The sequence below is a fragment of the Oncorhynchus nerka genome, linkage group LG9a, assembly GCF_034236695.1.
Source record: "Oncorhynchus nerka isolate Pitt River linkage group LG9a, Oner_Uvic_2.0, whole genome shotgun sequence".
NCBI classification, from domain to species: Eukaryota; Metazoa; Chordata; class Actinopteri; order Salmoniformes; family Salmonidae; genus Oncorhynchus; species Oncorhynchus nerka.
The window spans coordinates 27,230,798-27,256,453 of NC_088404.1; the positions used below are offsets into that span (position 1 = coordinate 27,230,798).

Sequence of the window (25,656 nt, forward strand, 5' to 3'; positions counted from 1 at the left end):
GCCAACACAATATGACACGTTACACAAAATGGGGATTCAAAAAGAGAGAGAGAGAGAAAAGCACACTTGGGTACATTTGTAAGCTATACTTAGTTGAGCCTTAACCTTGCCCTGAACTGCCGCTCTTATAGGTCAAAATATAATGATGTAATTACGTGTCGAAGGTCTCCGATGGGGTATCTCATCAGAGTTCGTCCTTTTCCTCTGATGGTGGCACCTCTGTTGTTACAGGGTGTAACTCTCTGATTGTCCACACGATGTCAGTGTCCTTTCTCTTAGTGGTCTGTTTCCTCGCCCTTGTTCTGAAAGGGGTTCTTCTGAGTACAGTCAGCCGTGTAGCTCAGGGCTCCAGAGTAGGAATGAAAGCAGTGTAAACACATGATTCCTTGGAGAGGGGGAACCGGGTGGTCCTGCTTGAGTTAGACACAGCTACTCATCCGTAGCATAGATTGTTAAAAGGTTCCTTTGTCTGCTTCAACCTCGTGTTGCGTTTTCGGTTTGCTACTATCTCAGACCTTGGCTGCAGCTCGTGGTCACTTAGTCTGATATGTTCATTCTTAACTCCCATGTTTTATACCCTCGGGTCAGAAAGGGGCGTTTCCGTCTTTATGGCAAGTTCTCTGGGCGTCACTAGTTACGAGGCAAGGTCTGGATTTTACTCAGATCCAATTTAGACAACTAACATTTAATCTTTACAAAAACATTCTATTTGATCTGGACATTTTCCACACAATTTACAGTATACAAACATCAGGTACATATTGTGAAAACTCTTCAAGTTACAATGTTTTTGTTATAACGTCGTCATTTAAGGATCCACCCGTTCTTTTCAATTTTAGCCTAATATGACATCCAAATCTAACTGCCTGTAGCTCAGCCCCTGAAGCAAGGATATGCATAGTATTGGTACCATTTGAAATGAAACACTTTTAAGTGAATGTCCACTGAATACCCTTCTATATTGGGGCCATCTCTGTATTGACCGGATATATGTCATCAGATACGTCATCAGAGCGCGCAACAGAACATTGTACTGTCTACACTCGATTTGTTGTTTATATTAAAACATTTTCATTAAATCAATTTTAATCCAAACTAAAGTTTTGTTGCTAAGGATTCCACGACGCGGTTAGCCTTTACAGCTGGGACTGCAAGTTTGTGTTCCTTTTTTTTGCATGGATTGTGGGAAAGACTCATTGTTATCTTTTCATAAAACAACTGGTTGCATTAAAGAGCCAATCTGGATACTAAGGAGATCCTGAGGGAAATTGACGAGTACCAACAGCTTTACGCTATGGAGGAACAGCATACTCCATCATGGAAAGATCTGACAACCTCACAAAATAACTTTAACCCAACAAAAAAAGAAAAACAGATTAATCTACAGCCACGGACAATTTACTTACCATTGAGGTAGAGGCTAGTGCTCTGGCTGGAATCCATGCAACACTGGAAAAGTTGTGTGAGGAGGTAGCAGGGCTGAGGGGGAGTTCTGAGTTCAGCCAGAGTGAAATTCTCACGCTCCAAAGAGAAAACAAGACACTCACAGCCAAGGTAAAAATCCACAATTCCAACATGCATTGTCTACTCAGGGAAAACAGGGTGATGAAGGGGTCACTACAAGACATACAAAGTCGTAGCATGCGTGAAAATCTATTTTTTTCTGGGATTCCTGAGGCCGCATCCAATCATCCAGAGGGCGCGATCAGAGAATTCATGCTATCTTGAAACTTCCTATAGAGACTGTAAACAAGGTGGCTTTCAACCAAGTACACAGACTTGGAGCTCGGAGCGACAAGAACAAGGGTCCCCGACCGATCATTGCAAAATTTGAACACTACCAACAAAATTAGCTTATCAAAAGCAGGGGAAGGGAGCATAAAGGGACCAAATTCCGTCTCAATGACCAATTTCCAAGGGAGATAAACGAACATCGTAAGAGACTGTATCCGGGACGAAGACAACAAAGGGAGAATGGTAAGCGTGCCTTTATCATGGTAGACAAACTCTTCATACTGTAGATGAACAGCTATTCCGAGACAGAGTCATAACACTGTGGCTGTACTAAATTCTACATGGACTTCAGGTTACGAAAAAAAGAAGGTATGGGAACTGTAAAAATATCTGAAAATTATGAAGTGGATATGAACACACACGTACTCAATTACATGCCTTCTTACACATACGGACTTATACATACACACACACCTGATCTCGCTCTCTTCTCTCACTCTCTCTTTTTCTCTACTCTTCTCTTCTCTCCCTCTCTCTATTTTCGAGAACTGTTTTATAATTTAATGTGTTTATTGTTTGTCTATCTTTTTTATGTATTTGTCCTCAAGTTTATATATGTTTACAACAAGCAAGGGGAAGATATCAGAATAGGAGCATTGGGGAATAATAACATATTGTACGGGATACATTTGTACTGTAGTGAAGCCGTCTCTAGAGTAATGCAAGGTCTCTTTCATGAACATGTGAAACGCCAATTGCTGTGGAAATGCTGGGATGTGTTTTTCAATTATGTTAAAGGTAATTATGATGCAACGATGGTGATACGATATGGATTACAATTATCATTATGAATATTAAGGCTACACGCACTACATGTTACACACATAGACACTCAACCATGCATATTGGCAGAGTTATTATTTATTTGGTCATCACACATTATAGTCTTACTCTTATACAGACATCGTAGACACTCTCACTATATCCCATCCAATATCATACACATCAACCTACTCAAATTTGCTACACACATAATATCTTGTCTCAATTGTCTAACATCTGTGGCATTGGCTCACAGGCAAACAGGCAAGGGAATAAAACAAATATTGCTAGAACAAATATGTCTATTTCTTGAATTCTAAATATCAGACATTTGAAAGCTCTAGTTTTGACCTTCATAATACGGCAATAACTTTACAAGCACTAATTATGGTCAATTTAGACTGAGAATAGTATCTAGTTATGGTAAGGGGTGAAATAAGTATAGCCAGTTATAATTGTAACGGTTTAGTAGATTATAAAAAAGAAGATCGGTCTTTACATGGCTAAAAGAAAAGGAATATAACATATACTGTTTACAGGTAAACTCCTTAGATGAAGTTGCGTGGAAAAAGGAATGGGGTGGTGAAATAATGTTCTGTCATGGACAAAGGAACTCAAAGGGTGTGATGATATTAATTAACAAACATTTCGATCTGAATGTGCAAATAGTCAGGAATCATTCACAAGGAGGTTGGATCCTTTTGAATATGAAAGTGTACAAAAAAGAGATTTGTCTCATTAATCTATATGGTCCAAATCAGGATGATTCACACTTCTTCGAAAACATTTATACCAATGTCTTGAATTTACAGGCAACAAATGATCTAATCATTTTGGTAGGAGACTATAACACAGAATTAAGTACCTCAATGTATTAAGTACCTCTATACCTATTTTGCCAATTGGCCTGGACCCCTTTCACTACACAAAGCCCTGCTTATCCATCACGACTGGACTATCGACGTAATCTGCCCAAGGTTTTTTTTCCCAACAGGCCCCTCCGTCGCGACGTCCCCTGAATGCCCATCTGCTAGCCTGCTGGCCGCGGCCCGCTAGCTGTCTAGAGCATATTGGACTGTTAGCTGAAGAGATCCATCGGCCAATTTCTTGGGCCACTATACCTGTTTTGCCTTTTGGACTGGACCCCTTTGCTACACGGAACCCTACTAATCCATCACGACTGGTCTATCGACATAACCGCACAAGGACTCTCCGCAGGAGGAGGCTATAACAGACTTCTTCCGTCGCAACATCCCTCTAAGGCACTTCTGCTAGCTTGCTAGCCCCGGCTTGCTAGCTGTCTGAATTGCCGTGTCTCCAGCCAGCCTAACTACTCATGATCACTCGGCTACGCATGCCTCTCCCTAATGTCAATATGCCTTGACCCTTGCTGTTCTGGTTAATGATTATTGTCTTATTTCACTGTATAGTAGAGCCTCTAGCCCTGCTCAATATGCCTTAGCCAACCCTTTAGTTCCACCTCCCACACATGCGGTGACATCAGCTGGTTTAAATGTTTCTAGAGACAATATCTCTCTCATCATCACTCAATGCCTAGGTTTACCTCCAATGTATTCACATCCTACTATAGCTTTGTCTGTACATTATGCCTTTAATCTATTCTATCGAGCCCAGAAACCTGCTCCTTTTACTCTCTGTTCCGAACGTACAAGACAACCAGTTCTTATAGCCTTTACCCATACTCTTATCCTACTCCTCCTCTGTTCCTCTGGTGATGTCAAGGTTAATCCAGGCCCTGCAGTGCCTATCTCTACTCCTATTCCCAAGGTGCTCTCATTTGTTGACTTCTGTAACCATAAAAGCCTTGGTTTCATGCATGTTAACATTAGAAGCCTCCTTCCTAAGTTTGTTTTATTCACTGCTTTAGCACACTCTGCCAACCCGGATGTCCTAGCCGCGTCTGAATCCTGGTTTAGGAAGACCACCAAAAACCCAGAAATGTCCATCTATCTATCTAACTATAACATTTTCTGACAAGATAGAACTGCCAAAGGGGGTGGAGTTGCAATCTACTGCAGAGATAGCCTGCTGAGTTCTGTTTTACCATTCAGGTCTGTGCCCAAACAATTCGAGCTTCTACTTTTAAAAATCCACCTTTCCAGAAACAAGTCTCTTACCGTTGCCGCTTGCCACAGACCACCCTCTGCCCCCAGCTGTGCCCTGGACACATTATCTGAATTGATTGGCCCCCATCTATCTTCAGCGCTCGTGCTGCTAGGTGACCTAAACTGGGACATGCTTAACATTCCGGCCATCCTACAATCTAAGCTTGATGCCCTCAATCTCACACAAATTATCAATGAACCTACCAGGTACAACCCAAAATCCGTAAACACGGGCACCCTCATAGATATCATCCTAACCAACTTGCCCTCCAAATACACCTCTGCTGTTTTCAACCAAGATCTCAGCGAACACTGCCTCCTTACCTGCACCCGTAATGGGTCTTCGGTCAAACGAACACCCCTCATCACTGTCAAATGCTCCCTAAAACAGTTCAGCGAGCAGGCCTTTCTAATCGACGTGGTGCGGGTATCCTGGAACGATATTGACCTCATCCCGTCAGTAGAGGATGCCTGGTTATTCTTTAAAAGTGCTTTCCTCACCATCTTAAATAGGCATGCCCCATTAAAAAAAAATTAGAACCAGGAACAGATACAGTTGAAGTCAGAGGTTTACATACACCTTAGCCAAATAAACAATTCCTGACATTTAATCCTAGTAAAAATCCCCTGTATTAGGTCAGTTAGGATCACCACTTTATTTTAAGAATGTGAAATGTCAGAATAATAGTAGAGAGAATGATTTATTTCAGCATTTATTTATTTCATCACATTCTCAGTGGGTCAGAAGTTTACATACACTCAATTAGTATTTGATAGCACTAACTTAAATTGTTTAGCTTGGGTCAAACGTTTTGCGTAGCCTTCCACAAGCTTCCCACAATAAGTTGGGTGAATTTTGGCCGATTCCTCCTGACAGAGATGATGTAACGGAGTCAGGTTTGTAGGCCTCCTTGCTCGAACACACTTTTTCAGTTCTGCCCGCAGATTTTCTATAGGATTGAGGTCAGGGCTTTGTGATGGCCACTCCAGTACCGTGACTTTGTTGTCCTTAAGCCATTTTGCCACAACTTTGGAAGTATGCTTGTCCATTTGGAAGACCCATGTGCGACCAAGCTTTAACTTCCTGACTGATGTCTTGAGATATTCAATATATCCATCCACACAATTGTCCTTCCTCATGATGTCATCTATTTTGTGAAGTGCACCATTCCCTCCTGCAGCAAAGCACCCCCACAACATGATGCTGCCACCCCTGTGCTTCACGGTTGGGATGGTGTTCGTTAGCTTGCAAGCCTCCCCCTTTTTCCTCCAAACATAACGATGGTCCTCATGGCCAAACAGTTCTATTTTTGTTTCATCAGACCAGAAGACATTTCTCAAAAGACATTTCTCCAATCTCTGTCCCCATGTGCAGTTGCAAACCGTAGTCTGACTTTTTTATGCCAGTTTTGGAGCAGTGGCTTCTTCCTTGCTGAGCGGCCTTTCAGATTATGTCGATATAGGACTCGTTTTACTTTGGATATAGATACTTTTGTACCTGTTTCCTCCAGCATCTTCACAAGGTCCTATGCTGCTGTTCTGGGATTGATTTGCACCACAGTACATTCATCTCTAGGAGACAAAACGCGTCTCCTTCCTGAGCGGTATGTCGGCTGCGTGGTCCCATTGTGTTTATACTTGCATACTGTTGTTTGTACAGATGAACGTGGTACCTTCAGGCATTTGGAAATTGTTCGTCCAAGGATGAACCAGACTTGTGAAGGTCTTGTGAGGTCTTGGCTGATTTCTTTGGATTTTCCCATGAAGTCCAGCAAAGAGGCACTGAGTTTGAAGGTAGGCCTTGAAATACATCCACAGATGCACCTCCAATTGACTCAAATTACGTCAATTAGCCTATCAGAAGCTTCTAAAGCCATGACATCATTTTCTGGAATTTTCCAAGCTCTTTAAAGGCACAGTCAATTTAGTGTATGTAAACTGCTGACCCACTGGAATTGTGATACAGTGAATTATAAGTAAAATAATCTGTCTGTAAACAATTGTTAGAAAAATTACTTGTCAGTAAATGTCCTAATCGACTTGCCAAAACTATAGTTTGTTAACAAGAACTTTGTGGAGTGGTTGAAAAATGAGTATTAATGACTCCAACCTAAGTGTATGTAAACTTCCGACTTCAACTGTATAGCCCTTGGTTCACTCCCGACCTGACTGCCCTTGACCAGCATTAAAACATCCGGTGGCGTATGTTAGCAATTGGATATGTAGATGGGTGAGCCGGTCAAGGATCGATTCAGACTAAGTGGTAAATTTTATGACAAGTAAACAGTTTATTCAGAGTGAAAATATCTGGTACACGTAAATACGGCTCTTCCGTTAGTTCGTGTTGGAACAGCAGGCAGAGAGCGTAAACAGTCCGCACAGCTCTTATACACGTCACAGAAAGTAGGTTGACCCTAGGAAGATCGGATCTCCGGATTGGTTCAGCTGGTTGTAGTCTGTAGTCTTCCGCCATTGGCTCAGTTGTCTGTCCATCATCGTAGGATCTTCTTCGGGCACACAGTGTTCGGTTAAAATTAAAAGGAGATTGTGTGTAATGTGGGAGCTATCCTGTAGGGGACCCCACAGGCTTTACTGTGAGTTGTAGCCATGTAATTAGCAGTAAATTAGTCACCTGCATACGAAATAGCAATTCCTTACAAAACCCTCTCTTCACGTCTCACCAGAGACGTGACACAACCTAACTGGATCCAGACACAAAGAGAAACTTCTCCCATAAGGACTATGAAATAAGGCACGGTATTAAACAGAAATAGATATTTATGTATTACCATCATGTTCTCCATTCAATCCCACTATGTACTAAGTTGGCTACCAGCCACCTAGGAACTACAACCCTCATTTAACAGAGCGGAGAACAGCTCAAAATAAAAGTAAAATGATTGTCCACATTAGCCCACTTTTTCCAGCAGGAAAAAGTTTCTGATACCCTCTCTTCACATCTCCTAAGAGATGTGATATAGTCCAGATACATTACTCCAAGCAAAAACGAAGACATAATCCAAAAAGGAAAAATATCCTAAACTAGGTATGTCTATCCGGAAATGGCCCACAAAGAAAAATAATTTCCCCCTCTTCCCATCCCAGATGGGACACGACATACAATGGAGAAGCTTAATCAATAAAAGCAACTGGATCCTCCTCCTAAAATTGCTGCAAAAACTGAAAGATGGGTCTCATGCTCCATACCGTTATCTCGCACCTGGCTCCTGTTATCTAACCAAAAAGACCGCTTGTTCTCGCAACCCCACGCTCTGAATGTGCCCTCCCTTCTGTATTTTTTCAGCATGAGAAAGTTCCATGGCCCTGATACTTTTAAGAATGTTTCAAATCAGCTAGGTAGCATAACACATACATACATCCACACAAGGCAACAGCAGATAATATTCAATCATATATATGGTAATGGTTATAATGTAAAATAACCCCAAGGGTGTGAACAAAAACTCAGCAATGAATCATATAACAGTTACAAAGTGTAAACTACCTTCATGTCAAAAGAGAACAGCTCATTCAAAAACAGAACAAAAGAAAATAGTGTGAAATTTAGGTCCCCCTTTTGACTCCCGCTAGGGTGTCACTCATTATCCTTTATTTCAGCAGTCATAGCATTTCATGAAAATAATAAAAAGTTTATTACTAATAACAAGTTATATATGCCTTTGTTGTATGCTTTTGTTCCCCCCAAGGGTGTCACTTATCAAAACTTTATTGTTATTGACATGTAAGATGTAGGATAAAACTTTGGTCATGGAAAACAGAGTAAAGAATTATTAGAAACCATCTGGTCCTCTCAGCTACTTCTATCCTGTACCAAGTGGGCTCCTTGCCACCCAGGGACTCCAAACCATGTGTCATCATCAGTCAGTCTCATCCTCCCCTGAAAGCATGCTTCCGTATCGGCATCGCCAACTGGAGCATCAAGCAAAGGCATCATGCCTGAAGCCCTCACCACATCTGTAACAGACTTGTCAAAACACAGTATGATGCGAGCAGCACATCACATCAATAACAAATAATACAAGAATTAGGGTCAGAAATCCAGTAACCATCCTACCAGTGCACTTACCAAACCAGGCCAAGAGAACAGACTCCTCCACCCCCCCCCGTGGACCTCATCTTAGCAGATAGTGCATCAACCCCGCCTTAGATTGTGAAGTTTAAAAACTATCATCTGGACTGGTATTAGGAATATATACGTGCAACATTGTTTACCGAACATCTTGCAGACGTCCCCCTGACTGGCAAGAAGCATATCCAAGGCAAGTCTATTCTGTCTGGAAACCCCAAATGTGGCCTCAAGCTGTTCAGACATACTAGTGAGTGCATCACGGGAGTAATTCACAAAACGCTGTTGATCATAGTAGATATAATTAATCCATGCAGTCTGTCCAGCATCCACCATGGCTGGACCCATAGTAGGTAGTAAGTGCCAGAGTCCATCATTCCTACCCAAGGCCTGAAACTCATGAGGAATCCCCACTGACACTCCCAACAGGTTAGTGTGTATGTCAACTACATCCTCTGTCCATGGAGCACTACTACATCTGTCTCCCATGGGATGGAATGTTTTCAGGTCCCCTGGTTACAGAACTCAGCAGCTGTTCAGCAACAACATCAACAATGGTCAGTGGAATTATCAAACTGGTCAGACCACACGTACCTTGCCATTCTCCTCTAAGAATGGGTCTCAGCCCTCTTTTGGCTCCACTGGTCCAACATACATCAGCCAGACCACTAGTTTGGTTTAGGCCTGTAACTGGCCAAGTGGAATTAATGGTTATGTTACTCCTGCAATCAGCTTCAGGCAATCTCCCATAATCAATGCCATTACCTGTACCCGTGATGCACTCGTAATTGCCCCCATATGCCTCAACACCCCAAGAGGCCCGATGAGGAGGTACTGCAGGAAACACAAGGCTCAAAGAGGAACAGAGGGTTGAATTGGGCTTAACCTGGTAAAAACTTCTCAAAATACACAACCACCCCTCTCCTTCTCCTTACAGCAAATGGGTGTAGCCAGAACAGGTCTAGCATAACTTCAAATAATACAGTCCTTTCCTCTCAGGGTTTTAGCTGTGTACCTCATATAAGACAGCCACAAATTGTCCCTACTATCAAAACCAGTCTCAGTTTCTAATTGATCAATAGCCGAATAGACTCTAACATTAATTACCTGAATGGTATTTTTAACACAGTGGTGGTAGAGGAGTGTGTCCGGTTACCTCTGGTCTTGGCAGTACCTTGATAGAAAACACACCCATCATGTCTGTCCTCGTCCTTTGTAGTCCGAGGGTGTGAGTGCCTGCATCAGAGAGCTTAATAGTTTTGATGGTTAGTAGGATTTCATCACCTTTACAAAGTTCAACATTGCTCCCAGGTTTCCCCATATCATGGAAAACCTATCCACCCTTGTGGGATCCTCCATGCTATAAGGATACCCTCTTCTCCAATCCTAGAACTGTCCGAAGTCGGTTATCATGTAATCTCTACTCTAACTTCTTGTCTACCCAGATCTAGGGATTCTTATGCTTATTTTGGAACAAAATACACATCACTTAGCCAGAGCCAGACACATCTTCACTTCTATGAACAAAAACAGGGGTGATAGGACAGGTAGGGTTACTTCATTCGAGAGTTGGCCCCGAATTCTGTTAATTCCAGTTCTTCTCCCGAACTCTGTTTATTGTCCGACAGTGAAAAAATGTCTTACCCTTCCGCCGTGCGATATGAATCTGGGTAGCTCTTTCAGCTAGCTGTCACCAGGGGTCTTCTATGGTCCCCAAGCCTCTGGGACTGGATTGAGTGACTTCACCTGTAGTTCACCTGTAATGCATACAATCCTGGACATACAGGCTTGGTTAACAAACAATTTCTCATATGTTTTATCTGATTATATCTTTAACTTCTATGCCCAATTGTTAGCTTACATTTTTTTTTTTTTTAGTTTCCTATCCAATCCTAGACCACAATTTACCCATCCCCCTTTTGATACCTGACTCTGCCCAGGTATCAACCTTACCTACTCTAAATACTGACTTAGGTAAGATTAGTATATTATCCTTATGTCTGACATCATGAAGGAGCCCCTTTTAGTTTTCCACATGTCCAATTCTCCCTTGGGCGTCAAACCAGTACCAATTCCCTGTCAAGTTTGTTATCTACTTAAGAACTATCTGCGCTACTTATATATTTTCTTAAATATATATTTACCAATTTAAACCTTTTCTCTCATATTTCTCAAATACCACTAAGCTTCTAACTGTTTCACTTTATCCAAAATCATGTCTATGAGTGTCAATCTCTAAAGTCCTTACATTTCCTTAATCAACCTAACAATAATCCTAAATCATCACAGATGTCCTATATACCTGTTAAATTTAATACTATTTTTTTTAATTTTTTTTTTAAACCCCTAATGGTCAAAAAAAAAAATTCAAAACAAATGCTTATCATATCAAAATCCTTCCTTCAAGGACTCAGTATTCTATCTGACAATAACATGAATTTAATATATGTTGCAGAGTGCAGAATTCCTTGTCTACAGTGATTTATCATCCCTAAGAACTGAAACTTATTTTTCTATGTAATTCCCTGCCCTTTTGGCTTAATATATATCCTATCCTAACCTCCTAACCTAAACTCCTTTATAATGAATTTACCTTAAAACTAGTACTCAATATGACCACATTCATTATACCAATGACTCTCCCCCAAGGCTGATCAGACCTTAGAAGACAGTCATGATAAGGTCCATGAGTCAACCCACCCTTTTATAGTCAAGTTCTATACTACACTAGACATATTAAAGAACCCTTTATCCTTAAAATCCAAATTCACTTGTGTAATTTAAAACTCATAAAATAAAAACTCATAAAGTTCCATATTTGAGCGTGTCTCTTTAAAATACCTTTGCACCAAAACAAATAGTCCTAACAAATGTTTTATGTGTATATATTTGCAAACCTTAATGATTCATCAAAACTTCCAGGCCTTTCCAATTTGGTCATTTATGGCCTCATTCTCCCCAAGATTATAATCCCTGATATTTAATAAAAAATAACGTATTTTCCCTTGGCTCCTTCAACTCACATTTACATCTCAATAAAACAAAACACCATCTGCGTGTTCCTCAAGGAAAAACAACTTGCCCCTGTTACGTATGTCTACGTATCAAGGGAAATGTACAAATAACCAAATTCAACCTCGCTAGTTTACCGAAACATGTACAATTATGTTTTACCATAGAGGTTACTTTTCACCATTAATACCCTGACACCGTTCCACATAATGGAAACAGTGCTCAAATTCACTGGTGCTATTCAAACGATCAAACCAAGAATCAACAACCATCAGAATCCACCATCACGATGTTTTATGACTCAGACATCCAATCCCTCTCTCTCACGGCCCAATTACAGTCCAAATAAACGCCACAAATCAATGATACCCACCCAGCGAATCAGCTGCTAGTTTTTAGCATCTTTCCTGAAGATTTACATACTCCTTTTAAAGGACATTAACCATTTTCTCTGTCACCCCCAGTCAAGACATCATTTCCGTGGCGACGGAAACCTCGCGAGTGATGTCATCAACAAGCGCTCAATCTTGACTCATTTCGCAACGATTTTCAACTCATTGTAAATAATGGTTGGCCTTCTGCAACAACAGTATTTCGGGTTCGATAAACCAAACCTAATTTATCACATCTGTTGAATCCTGAATTAGAGTTTACAACATCAATCAACATCTCTCAATTCGCTAATCTTATAAAAACATTTCGATGGACACAAATCTATCGTAATTGTTCCCTCGTTATTATTCAGAATTAATTTGATTCAAGTCACTGTCTTCTCTATTGATACAGTAATTTAAATACGACCCAATTCTCAATACATTATTCCAGCAGATCATCTAGTGAACAGACATCGTCTTGCATCGGAATTCGCTTCGTTATTATTTTAAATTGAAATAGTCTATCAATTTAACCTAAACAATCTATTGAAAACGTTCAATTTATCTCTTATACAAACACTAGCGACCATAACTTTCCAGGCAATCATTCAAATAGATTATTTACAATCAAAAACTCTGAATTCAGCCAGCGCCATGACTGGGAATGGAACTCCGGGCCTCCCGCGTGGCAGGCGAGAATTCTACCACTGAACCACCAATGCTATTGTGAATATCTAAAATTACTCCGGATATAAACCCCATTTACAAAGTAAAATCTAAACAAGTCACTATCGGTAATTCCCAGAAAAATAATAGCCCAATTTTAATAGTACGAACGTTACTCCAGCTATGATTCTCAAATTCCAAATTGCACATATTAGCAATCAAAGAATAAAATCGACACTAATGACTAGGAAACAGATGCGCCTTTTAATTGAAAGTAGATTGTTTACTTATGCAACGTATTTCAGTTACTTTACTACTTCACATTAATCACGCAATGATAATTAGTTTGATGGAAAACCTTAGGCTTTGTACAACATTATAAATTACATCGAGCATCCCTCGAATTCTCTAACTTTATGGAAAACAGTTTATTCAATAAATCCCGCAACTTCTCTCATACTGGGAAGAAAAATTATTACATGTTCAGACTTTAAGGGCAGTTTAATTTAACATGTTTCACCCAGACGGAGATAATCCAATATGCGTTCTATAGTTACATCATTAGGGTAAGATAACCAGAAGTGGACACTCTAATCAGTTTCTAGAGCTCAATTTCCCAGATTTTGTAGATTATTTTAATAGTGCTTAAAAACTTCATCTTTACTATAACTTTCTCTGCAAAACAACCAGTTCAATTACAACCAAAAACTCAGATATATATAACTATTCTTTACACCTCAGCTGGGAACCGAACCCCGGCCTCCCACGTGGCAGGCGAGAACTCCACCACTGAGATTCTCCGCAAATAGACCCAATTTTCAGTTATCTGCATTTGTTACTCCGGCATCTGAACAACAGAAAATAGCACTAATTTAAACGCCCAAAGTTTTCCCTCAATTAGGATTCTCATTAATCTCGCTCCCTTCGTATCTGACCCTTCTTTCTTAAATACGTGAATTTTGTTATTTTCTGCCTCTTTCTCTCTTAACCCACATTCCATTGTTTTCAGCTGAACTGCGGATGGCGGTTCCCCTCCTAAATGACCTTCCTGTGTCCATTTTAGCTTTAATCCCTCCCAAACTTTCTTCATGTGCTTCCATTGTTCCTTACCCCCTGATCTACATTCTATTTTTTGTTCTAGGAACTCATTAAACCTCAGCTTTGGAGTATTGAGGGTCGCCATTGTGAATTTTTAATCGTGATTTTATTTAATTCAATCGGAATTTAATCGTAGTTTTAATCGGAATTCTCTCCTTCTATCTGAATATAGTTAGCATATACTTCGCCCGACGTTGATTAATACCCACGATGTACTCGAAGAGACACTGCTGCACGTGCTCTTTCTTATCTCTGAGCTTCTCCTTTGTATGTTTTAGTTCGAGAAAAACGCATGGGTCGGTATGGGATTTGTGGAGCGCACAACCAAGGGATCTATTCAACTATTTAGTCTCAATATTTAAATATTATCTTCAGATATTATTTCAATTACACATCAGTCATTTTGTTCCTGATTATACATTTAAATTTGAGCGATTCTATAGCAATCTCTTTAGGCAATATCAACAGGAATGAAAAAAAAAAATCAGTGTTTTAGCCCGGCGGCTGTCAATCAAGTTTGCACGGTCATTCGACTACTGAGATGGCCTTGTCTATCAGCACGTGTGCATAATAGCCCAGTTACGTATCCCCACCTAGCGGTTTACTCCGCGACAAACGTTTCTCTCAATTTAATTTCCCCGGTCTCAAAATCATGGAACGCAAACTCTGGTTAATATGTTTTCTCAATACTACAGTCATTCATACGAAATTCACATAGAATTTCCAACATTCATAATCGTGTCCTTTACATGTTAAAACACAGCCTCTGCTTTCCCTCACCTCTATACACAACCCAATATATATATAATTAGGACAGTTTTCTATGCAGATTTCAGAACAAACAGGGTCCCGAAGGAATTTAACATATTGGTCAATCACAATTCACTCATTCCTATTAAAATAACTCAGTATAGGCCAATTAAATAAAATTATATAACAACTGTCAGAACACAGAAGTCATAGGTACATATTAACAGTTACAAATAGACAAAACATACAAATACTGGTTATATCTCTAACCTCTTATTAAAACGACCCCTATCAGACCGGACAAAGCGGATTTACTGGATAGAATTCAACTGCTAGAATCCAATTCTATCCCCTACTGATCCCTATCGGATTAACAATATCATAATTAATACACGTTATCTCTCTGACCTCTGAAAGCAGATCCCTATCAGTAAATTTCTATCGGACTGAGCCGTGCCGGGTCGCAGGAGAAAATTACCATTTCCCCCATCGGTGCCAGATTTAATGAATAGTAATTAACTATCCCCTTACCGATCTCTATTCCTGATTTATATCACACTAACCCCTATCAGAATTAATACACGTTATCTCTCTGTCCCCTGAAAGCCGATCCCCATCGGTGAACCTCTTATCAGTCTAGCCTCGACCGATTCCCGGGACAAAATTGCAATTTTTTCCCCTCGGCGTTAGGTTTAATGAATAGTGGTTAACTATCCCCTGACTGATCTCTATTCCCGACTCTTATCAGTGAATTTCTCAGACTAGCCTCTACCGGTACACGGGACAAAATTCCCCTCGGCGTTAGGTTTAATGAATAGTAGCTAACTATCCCCTGACTGATCTCTATTCCCGACTCTTATCAGTGAATTTCTCAGACTAGCCTCTACCGATACACAGGACAAAATTGCAATCTCTCCCCCTCGGCGTTAGGTTTCTGACTGATCTCTATTCCCGATCCCTATCGCGCTAACCCCTATCAGCATTGATGCGCATGTCCAACCCCTATCGGAACTGAATTTATATATGTCCATCCCTATTGGAACTTTTTAGGCCTTTAATTGATCTCTCATCATTGAAAGCTATCAGACTGTGACTGATATCTCATCATTGATTCATATCACACCAGCCGTCGCTGGCTTGTTACTACATATCTTCACTACACTGTTCTTTTCGACTTGTCAGCAAATTATAAATTTACACAAGAATTCATACTTACTCGGAAATACTGATCAAAATTTAGGCAGACTATACGACAATACGCAAAGTTTGATTTAACAGGTTTTGCTTACCTTATTTATGGTGCACCTTTAGATCAGTTTCCCGAGTTGAGTAGAATTGTTGTCCACCCCCCGAGAATCAAATCACCCGTCCTTCTCGAATCTCCCTCTCCACGCGCTCACCCCTCTCTCACATCCAATCTGCCCGCTTCGACTGGACCGTTAGTTAACCATCCTCTGCTACCATTTCTGTTAGCAATTGGATATGTAGATGGGTGAGCCGGTCAAGGATCGATTCAGACTAAGTGGTAAATTTTATGACAAGTAAACAGTTTATTCAGAGTGAAAATATCTGGTACACGTAAATACGGCTCTTCCGTTAGTTCGTGTTGGAACAGCAGGCAGAGAGCGTAAACAGTCCGCACAGCTCTTATATACGTCACAGAAAGTAGGTTGACCCTAGGAAGATCGGATCTCCGGATTGGTTCAGCTGGTTGTAGTCTGTAGTCTTCCGCCATTGGCTCAGTTGTCTGTCCATCATCGTAGGATCTTCTTCGGGCACACAGTGTTCGGTTAAAATTAAAAGGAGATTGTGTGTAATGTGGGAGCTATCCTGTAGGGGACCCCACAGGCTTTACTGTGAGTTGTAGCCATGTAATTAGCAGTAAATTAGTCACCTGCATACGAAATAGCAATTCCTTACACGTACTGCATTAGCATCGAATAGCCCCCGTGATATGGAACTTTTCAGGGAAGTTAGGAATCAATATACACAGGCAGTTAGGAAAGCTAAGGCTAGCTTTTTCAAACAGAAATTTGCATCCTGTAGCACAAACTCAAAAAAGTTCTGGAACACTGTAAAGTCCATGGAGAATAAGAGCCCCTCCTCCCAGCTGCCCACTGCACTGAGGCTAGGAAACACTGTCACCACCTATAAATCCACTATAATTGAGAATTTCAATAAGCATTTTTCTACGGCTGGCCATGCTTTCCACCTGGCTACTCCTACCCCGGTCAACTGCCCTGCATCCCCCACAGCAACTCGCCCAAGCCTCCCCCATTTCTCCTTAATCCAAATCCAGATAGCTGATGTTCTGAAAGAGCTGTAAAATCTGGACCCCTACAAATCAGCCGGGCTAGAAAATCTGGACCCTCTCTTTCTAAAATGATGTATCGAAATTGTTGCAGCCCCTATTACCAGTCTGTTCAACCTCTCTTTCGGATCTTCTGAGATTCCCAAAGATTGGAAAGCTGCCGCGATCATCCCCCTCTTCATAGGGGGAGACACTGTACGGTGTGTTGGAGCCGGGGTGTTATGAAACTTCTCTAACGTAATGTTAGCTAGCTAGCCAGGAAATTGTTTATTGTTCCAATGCATACTTGAAGACTAACGGTATGGCCGTATTATAGTATCTCCTGCTTAGTTAAAAGTTACTATTTTAAATAAATTACGTTTCAGGTTAGCTGACGTTGGCTACTGTTAACGTTACATACACGTTGCTTTTCTGTTTCTTAGCAGACTAGCTAGCTAGTTAGCAAGTGGTTGGTTGGCAAGGCAGTTCGATAAGGTTATAACGTTAGTTACATAGCTTTTTGCTCATATGACATACAACTTGCATAACATGGTTGTAAAGTAATTTAAGTGTCATTATAACATTTGCCACTGGATTTTTTTTTCCGAATTCAGCTTAATCGGTAGCTAGCTAGGCCGGACGTGGCGTGCATTCTAGCTCTGCGTAGCTATGTGGCTAGCTAACGTTAGCTAGCCAGTTAACCTAAAGCCCCAACAAAACCTAACAAGTTAAGATGGGTACTTTGCTAGTTAGCTAGTTCATAATTTCACCAATAAACCATAACATAAATGTGTAGTTTAAACTGTTCCATTTTTTAATATTAAATTATTAGGGGATTCTAACGATCTTCCTTTGCCTTATATCTAACTTTAGGTACATGGGAGGCCAACACAGTGTGCGAGTCTGACACCCTGTGTGATCCTGCTGGCCTTGTGTCCTCCACCAACCCAGAGGCTCATATTGGCAACCGCCGCCTATCACCTGGGTCTGGCAACTGTGGTGGAGGAGGTGGAGGCTGCCCAACTGGGGTTGACCAGCAGCCCTGCCAAGAATCACCCCAGGCCCTCGAGGGCAACCTGAACGGACCCACCCATGTACATGCCTTCACTTACCGTAGAGACAGAGATCGTAGAGGCCAGCACAAAGGCCGTGGCCCTCGCAGAGAGGGGCCCAGGGGGGCAGGGCGTGTAGCAGATAGGCCCCCGAAGCAGAGCCAGAAGGAGAGGTGGGTGGAGGACAGCCTGTCTCTACTCAAGCACCCACCTGCTTTTCCAGTGCAGGACAGCCCTGCCAAGCTGCAGCCAACCATCAGCTATGCCTCGAAAGTGAAGTCAGGGGCGGTGGGTGGAGTGCTGGAGGAGGAGGGCCGCCCAGCTATCGGTGTCCTGCTGCAGAACCAGTGGGGACTTAGTTTCATCAGTGAGGTCCTCCAAGCCACAGAGGGTTCAGTTCCCTCTCCTGCCCCCATAGCAGCACCTCAGCTCACATTTGGAGGTGAAACCACCAACCCAACACAAGAGAGGCAGCACATAGTCCAGGCCAGTGGTGAAATCCCAGTTCCTGTCACTACCTCAATCTCCATTGACCAGTACAGAGAAGAGGAAGCAAAGATCAATGGGAAGCTGCTTCTCACCTGTCACCATCTAAAGGAGGCTCTGCACTATCACACAATAGGTAAGGGCTGACGTGGTTAAGACCTCAATAATACATTAATGTATTATAAATGTTATTTTTCTGTGGCATCTGTCATAAAGTTGTATGCATCATATTATGAATCCTAACTATACCTTGTTCATTTTTAGAATGGAATGTCACCTGCAACAAACAGAAAGAAGGTGAGATGTTCATCAGGAAGGTCCATTATTAGAATTTGGACCGGATTCTCCATTCTCCACATTGGGCATTAGAATCTCTGAAGCAGGGCTCATACTTTTAAAGGATTTTAAGATGTTTTCAGACCTCTAAAGTAGTCTAATGTCAAGAGAAAATCACATCCCACAACATCAGTGGTGTAAATTCAGTTTAGCTGTATACCTCCACCCCAAATGAATAGAAAATACGGTCAGGAAATGAAACGGTGCTCATCTTTTCCATTCATTTGGAGTTGTGGCATATAGCTGGATACACACAACCACTGTCGTGGGACATGGTTTCATCTTGACATTACTTTCGAGGTTGGGGGGAAAAACTAACAAACGTTACTTAAAAATTAAATGGTCTCTTTAATGGTTCGATTTGTTAAACGTTGATATATTTTATTATCCCACCATAATATGTAATAACACCCAATAATACAAGACGGTTTAAATACAGATGGAACGATGAGACCGATATATAAATGTGAAGGATCCACCTGGACTATTGACTCATTTGTTCCAACTTGAAACAACGGGATGTGGTCTCTTGGTTTAGTTATAAAAATCTTTGGTTTAAATGCGTAGAAGAATACGTGCAGTGAAGAACTATCTCTTTGTGAGGGCACAGTCATTGAATTTCACGTTGTCTCTCAATTCCAAGGTACTTATGTTATCATTATCAACTGATTTCCCCGTTGCTCTTGGGGGGGGTGGTCATATTTTTTAAATCAATTGCCATCTCCATTTTCTTAATGTTTATTTTTTAAGGAAGTTGTCTTGGCATCACTGGATGAATTTGGATGTTTCTCTGTCGAGACCTTCAGGTGAGGCTTGATATGATTTTAAGTAATCCCACCAGTGGAGTGTCGTCCGCATATTTAAAGAATCCATGGGCTGGGCCAGAGGCTTGGCAATTGTACGCAACCTTACAGGGCTCCCTTGTTAACCTTTCTAGATGAAGAGATGGCAGGGTTAAATCTCACCTGACTACAGTTTACCAGCTTCTCAATAAGTAGATGGTGTTGAAAGCGCTACTGAACACAATTTTCACTAGGCTATTTGCATGCTCTAAGTGTTTGTGGTTATTCAGCATGACCAGTAGGCAAATTGTATTGGATCTAGGGGAGATCCTACTAGTGACCTCATTTAAACTTGCTGCATCTTGTCTGCAAAAACATTTGCATCATGTACCCTAATGGGTCTAAAGAAGGATACAACTTGAGATGTTTTTTTTATCTAGTGGGTTTCCCGTTTGAAGTCCTTGCTGCAGCCCCCAAGGGCTAGATTGTATGAGAGGTTTGACATGCTGCCTGTCACTAAATGCTGTCTTACTTTCTGTTTCAGATCCCAATAAGGTAGTTTGGTATAAGAACTCCCTGGACCAGCCAGCCTAGTGACTCATGGACCTGTCTGCCACAACACACACCCCCACACACACACCCCCACACGCACTCAGGTCGATGTCTTTACACAAAGCCACACTGAGACACTTTGGACTAACTCCTTGATGAGATCCACAACTAGGGACTTTTCTAACGCCTTCAAAGGCCTGCCTTAATGAATTGGACCTGGAGTTCCTATCGGCTCAAAATGATTCGTTTTAATGTCGTGTTGAGCTGGTCTTTTTTTTAACAATCTTAAGAGCTGTCATTTTATTGTGAGGAACTGCAGTTTTATCAGACATTTTCTGTTTTGTCCTCTGTTGTAAGGGATCCGTCAAGCACTTTCTAATCTGTTGTGACCAATCCTTGGTACTCCTACCCTACCAGGTGTTTATTTTTTTCACAAATTTGAAAATGTGTTATACCTGCTTCATTTGACCGTATTTTACACGGGACAGATGTGTAATCATGTCTCCAGTTTACAGGGGTGCAGACAGCACAATAAGAAGGCACCCTTCCCCTGTCTGATCCTAATGCTGTTTTATTTTGTACCCTGATTGGGTGAATGTTACTCATGAATCCATATGATTACTCATGATCACACTAGCTCAGTTTTATGATTTGAAATGTATAAAAAATACACTGGAGGATAAGTGAACAGTATTGCATAATAAAATTGAATGAACTTGACATGCCCCATGGTCTTACTGGTAATGCTCATACTTAATTGTTTTATCATTTTTACATATGATACATAAAACCCACAACATTTGCTTTAATATGGACAAGTTTAAAATGTTTTTACCTTTTTTTAAAGTAAACTGAGGGCTTGACTATCCTTGTCGCTGAAGTTCAGCACGATTGAAATGTAAAAGTTATTTCCAATTTAGCCGACATGCAGTGTTTACCGTGAATGCAGTGCTGCTAACGCAAGAACATTGCCTTTCAATTTCTATGGCGCTGACCTACTGCTATACGGACTGAATAAAGGCCAAAAATAAGTGATTGTGATTCTTGGACGACTTGATTGGATAAATGCTCAGTGGGCGGAGTTACAGGAGGGGGAGGGGGAAATCTGTTCGGTCTTGAGTTCCAAATTTACCTACCTTTCTGCCTGAACAGCTTAAAATGTGTGGAAAAGGCATAGTGCCCTCACCTCTGCTGGTGCAATGCACTGGGCTAGGGACCATAAGATCGCAGGTTCTAATCTTGCTGATCCCCATCCTCGAAAAGGTACATTTCAGCTTTCAGTGTAAAGCAAATTTTTATTTAATGTTAAGCCACCTGTCAATGATTTTAGAAGGAATGATTTAAATGGTTTGATAATCCAGATCTGTTTACAGTTGTAAGAAATCTACCTACATTACAACGCATCACTGACTATCTCCGGAGGTACTTCTTTTAATCGTATACACTTGTTAAAAAATATATTTGCACAATCAGAATGTTGACAAGATCAGGACACTTTAACACCAGGTATAAACGTGGCTATATTGTGGACTAGGGGCTGGATTAAATCCGTATCGCGGAAGATCTGCATTATATTGAAATTTAAAGGCATAGTTCCTGCATTCGCAGAGTCTTCATTCACGGTAAACGCTGCATATGTTGGCTCAATCAGAAATGACTTATTTTAATGCGGATCTTCTGCGATACAGATTGAATCCAGCACTAGAGAAAGCCAAAAAATATCAAAAGATAAAGGTGTTTTCTCCAAATGCGGGAACATTGCCTTTACATTTCAATCGCACTATAGCGCAGATTTTCTGCAGTCCAGATTTAATCTAGGCCTAAAATACTAATGAGGGTGGCTAAAAACTGTTGTGTTGAGGAGTTCAGAACGATAGAAGTGAGGCATAGAATATTTCTACATTCTTTCCCTCCATCATGACACAACACATACAATCCAGGTAAAGGGAAGGTGGGTGCAAGTTGCATCCTGTTGGGTAGTGAGCTGTCAATCTCTCCAGGTCACCTCCACTTCATCTGTTCTGTACCTGCCAACAACAATGTTTCTCTTGTCACTGGATGACAGCACAATATGGTAGACCTGTTGTCAAAAAATATCCAGTTAACATTTCAATACACTTTTGTAAAATAGACGAAGAACTTCCTGTAACATTTTAGCTAAAATGTTTATGTAAAAGTAATCACTGTACAATAGAATGAAAGGGAATCATTGTACGGTACAATATAAATATGATAAATCAGTGTACTGTATAATAGAATACAATGAAAGGGAATCATTTGAGTTGCAGGTATAGTGGAATTACCTTTGAGTGATCCATGAGTCTGACAGCTCAGTTGTCTGACCAGATCGGAACATCTCCCAGCCAGCCTGTGCAATCATTGCTCCATTATCGATACAAAAGCTGTGACACAACGAAACAGAATATCACATTTTAATAACAGGATGTACAAAGTTAAAGTACATTGTGAAATTAGCATCAACTTAAGCCTTAAGCATTGAATGTCTTAGATACACTTGTCAGATCCCTTGTATTGAAAACATAGTATGTAGAACCTTACCTCTCATCTGTAGCAAAGAGCTTTGCACCCCTCTCCTTGCACATGACTCCCATCATCTCCTGCAGACGCAAATTGCCTACAGAGCAAAACCATCATCAGCATTCCTGAAGGGTTGTGTTTGAGTTGTGCCTGTCCATAATGAGATCAGACAGATTTACATGATATTACATCTTATGTGTTTTAATGAATTACATTGGAAAGCCCACAACTCCCACAATGAAGTACAATTCACTTACAGCCAACGCCTCCAACGATGAGCACTTCCTGGGAGCTGCAGTGAGCCATGGCCCTCTCTGTGATCTCCACCAGCATGGAAAACAGGGTCTCCTACAGGACACACAAGTAGTGAAGGATCATTACACAGTGGTGTGCTCTGACACCTCTCAGACTGTGAGTGATGCCACCATGTAGCTGCCATCATTCTGAAAGGGAAGGGTGTTGCCGTGCCGATGCAGGAAACAGGCTAACAACAATGCACTGGGGCAGTTTATTGCTTTTGTTCTGACCTGTAGGGAGAAGCACAGGTCTTCTGCTGTACACTGATTACATTTCAACATCTTCCCAGCTGCTTCCTGAAAGAAAAGGGACAAATATGAACACATCAAACATGCCCCCCTTATTATAACCACAGTCCATCTAACTATCACAAAAACCCTGTCTCTCCCCGACAATGCTATGCAACCCAATGCAATGCAACTCAATGCAGAACTTAATTCCCACTTAAAGGCTCTGCATCTTACCTCGATATAGGATAGAATCCCAGAGAATGACACGTCCATCCCCTTCACCGTGTATGGAAGCTCCACATACTGTGTACCTCTGACAAAACAAACAGGAAATCAATGGTGTAAATATATACATATAAAAACATCTACTGGCCGACTGCAATTCCAAAGAAAACACATGTACTCACTTCTTGGCCATCTGCTCAATGTTGTACCCAGGGCTGGGATCATTGGAAATCTGAGTACAAACCATTTTGATTCATGAGAATGGTAAAACAATTTATACAAGGTATAGTCCGAGTCCACAATAAATCTTAAAGAGGAGAAAAAGGATGTTGCTATCTCGCTTTAAAAACAAGATGCATGAAAAGAGGAGCAAATTGAAAATGATATTCAGCAACTCTTGTAAGACGATGGAAATGGACTACATGTTTCAGCATGTAGCCTTTATAGGAGCATTACTTAATCAGGTTTGTTTCAGTTGAGTCCCCTGAAGAGCCATGCAGAACTCACCTTTATCACCCGGGCAAACCTGTCCAGGCAGTTTCCCACTGCAATGTCGATGGTCTCACCAAATATCCTGTAGCGCCGCTCAGAGTATGCAATCACCTTCATGAGGAAACATTGCATTAGAGCACAACTAAACCCAGAAACCTCAGTTGAGACAGGTATGAGTGCTAACTAAGGAAAACCCTAAGAACTCTCAAGTTGTGCGGGACATCCCAAGTCTGTCTTAGTATATATGTATGGGTGACTGACCTGTGTGTTACCCCCACTGACATAGAGCACAGTGGGGTTATCGGCTTGAGTGATGAGGCGGCCCATCTCAATGTGGCCAATACAGTGGTTGACACCCAGGAGAGGCTTCCCCCACAGCTGGGCCACTGTGCGCCACCAGAGCCACTGTCACCAAGGGGGCACCCATCCCTGGTCCTGGGGTAAATAATATCATGTTGGTGAAAACTGAATGGTACTACAGGTCAGGAAAGGCCATTTCAGCTTTATAGGAATCAGTGACATAGGAGTTCCTGACCCTTTGTGTATGCCACGCAATCAACGTCAGCAGGCTTCAGCCCTGCCTCCTCCAGCGCCTCCTTCAGAACTGTTAGGATGACACTGCGGTGATGTCTGGCTGTCTCACTAGGCAGGAACCCTAGTGGGATGGAGAGTTAGTCTGTTACTGCAACTACACACATGAGCATTAGGACAAACGCAAGCCTTCAGTTGTCATTTGAGTCTACTTTGAATTCAACCAACTTGCCTTGACCAGGGGGTGTAATGTAGGTGCGTCTGGGGTTTGAGAGTACTTCCCCATCCCTCACAATGCCCACACCAATCTTGTTGGCACTACCCTCAAATCCAATCACTACAGTCATGTCAGCTAGAGAGTTTGAGGGAGATGGAGAATTATAATGAATTTTTTTGTTGTTGAATAAAATACAAACTTGAGCACATTGAAATAATGTCATAGCTATTGGTCTTGTGTGCATCTGAAAAAAAAATGTTCAGAGTGCGATGGCATTGCTACAAATACCAGAAACAGTTGCATACATCAGTTCATACAAGAATAAACAGTGCAATGTCAACGACTAAAAAGTACAAGTGTTATTTTATTTATTCTTCAAAAGCAATACGAAAAGTAGAACATAAGCACTAGAATATAGATACCAAAAACAGTGTCATGTTTGGTTAAAACTATTAGAAGCATGATTAGTTAGCTAACACTCGGGTTGCACACCAGGTGGCGATCTAGATCTACAATCAAATATTCAGTTCAAATGCCAAAAACAAAGGCACATTAAGAGCCAATTTCACGTGTTTTAAATGAAAAACATAATTTCAGATGAGAAAGCAAAAGTTTAATACGAACCTTCCAGTTGCTGAGTATTTCGGGTTTCAGACAGTTCTCTAGGGCAGTGAGGACCCATAACAAGGGGTCGTTTGCTGATTTCCTTACAGAATTGTATCTTTCAATGTATTGTATTAACCAAAACAATTGGAAGCTAATTGTAGACATTTAATGTTTGACGTAAACAAATACATAACATGCATAAAAAGCTGATACCTGGTGCGTTCACGGATTCAGGGTAAAATCACATCAGGCATAATATAGGGCAGCCTACACCACATGCGCGTGTGTGACCATGTTCATCAAACCCCACTGCTTTGTTTTGGAGGAGTGACTGCGACTGTGACACGGTTGAA

The 25,656-nt window shown here is 41.2% G+C and overlaps 2 protein-coding genes and 1 long non-coding RNA gene across 3 annotated transcripts; 1 reads left to right on the forward strand and 2 right to left on the reverse strand.

Annotated features, from left to right (window-relative positions):
* Positions 1-257: 257 nt before the first annotated feature.
* Positions 258-20,887, forward strand: LOC135573289 (uncharacterized). Its single transcript, XM_065022141.1, has 5 exons — positions 258-353; positions 1,854-1,977; positions 17,833-18,633; positions 18,762-18,794; positions 20,160-20,887. Exons 1-5 carry the CDS (start codon positions 258-260, stop codon positions 20,207-20,209), a joined length of 1,104 nt encoding a protein of 367 aa, XP_064878213.1. The 3' UTR covers positions 20,210-20,887.
* Positions 6,947-16,644, reverse strand: LOC135573365 (uncharacterized). Its single transcript, XR_010464698.1, has 2 exons — positions 15,959-16,644; positions 6,947-10,543 (listed from the first exon to the last, which is right to left on the reverse strand). It is a non-coding gene; the product is annotated as an uncharacterized LOC135573365 (long non-coding RNA).
* A 695-nt stretch (positions 20,888-21,582) lies between the features above and the next one.
* Positions 21,583-25,358, reverse strand: LOC135573364 (tRNA N6-adenosine threonylcarbamoyltransferase-like). Its single transcript, XM_065022462.1, is given in 13 exon segments — positions 21,583-22,194; positions 22,471-22,569; positions 22,727-22,802; positions 22,963-23,053; positions 23,233-23,298; positions 23,467-23,545; positions 23,640-23,689; positions 23,965-24,060; positions 24,211-24,343; positions 24,345-24,384; positions 24,485-24,604; positions 24,713-24,832; positions 25,322-25,358. Coding segments are annotated over 12 exon segments (1,005 nt in total). The 5' UTR covers positions 24,828-24,832; positions 25,322-25,358; the 3' UTR covers positions 21,583-22,154.
* Between the last annotated feature and the right edge of the window lie 298 nt (positions 25,359-25,656).

What these genes read in the sequence shown, in the direction of transcription:
- LOC135573289 (XM_065022141.1), top strand. Translation starts at nt 258, where the DNA reads ATGTCAGTGTCCTTTCTCTTAGTGGTCTGTTTCCTCGCCCTTGTTCTG. An exon ending in GTGTAGCTCAGGGCTCCAGA is followed by an intron (nt 354 to 1,853) that starts GTAGGAATGAAA and finishes CAACAAAATTAG; the next exon opens with CTTATCAAAAGCAGGGGAAG. An exon ending in AAGACAACAAAGGGAGAATG is followed by an intron (nt 1,978 to 17,832) that starts GTAAGCGTGCCT and finishes ATCTAACTTTAG; the next exon opens with GTACATGGGAGGCCAACACA.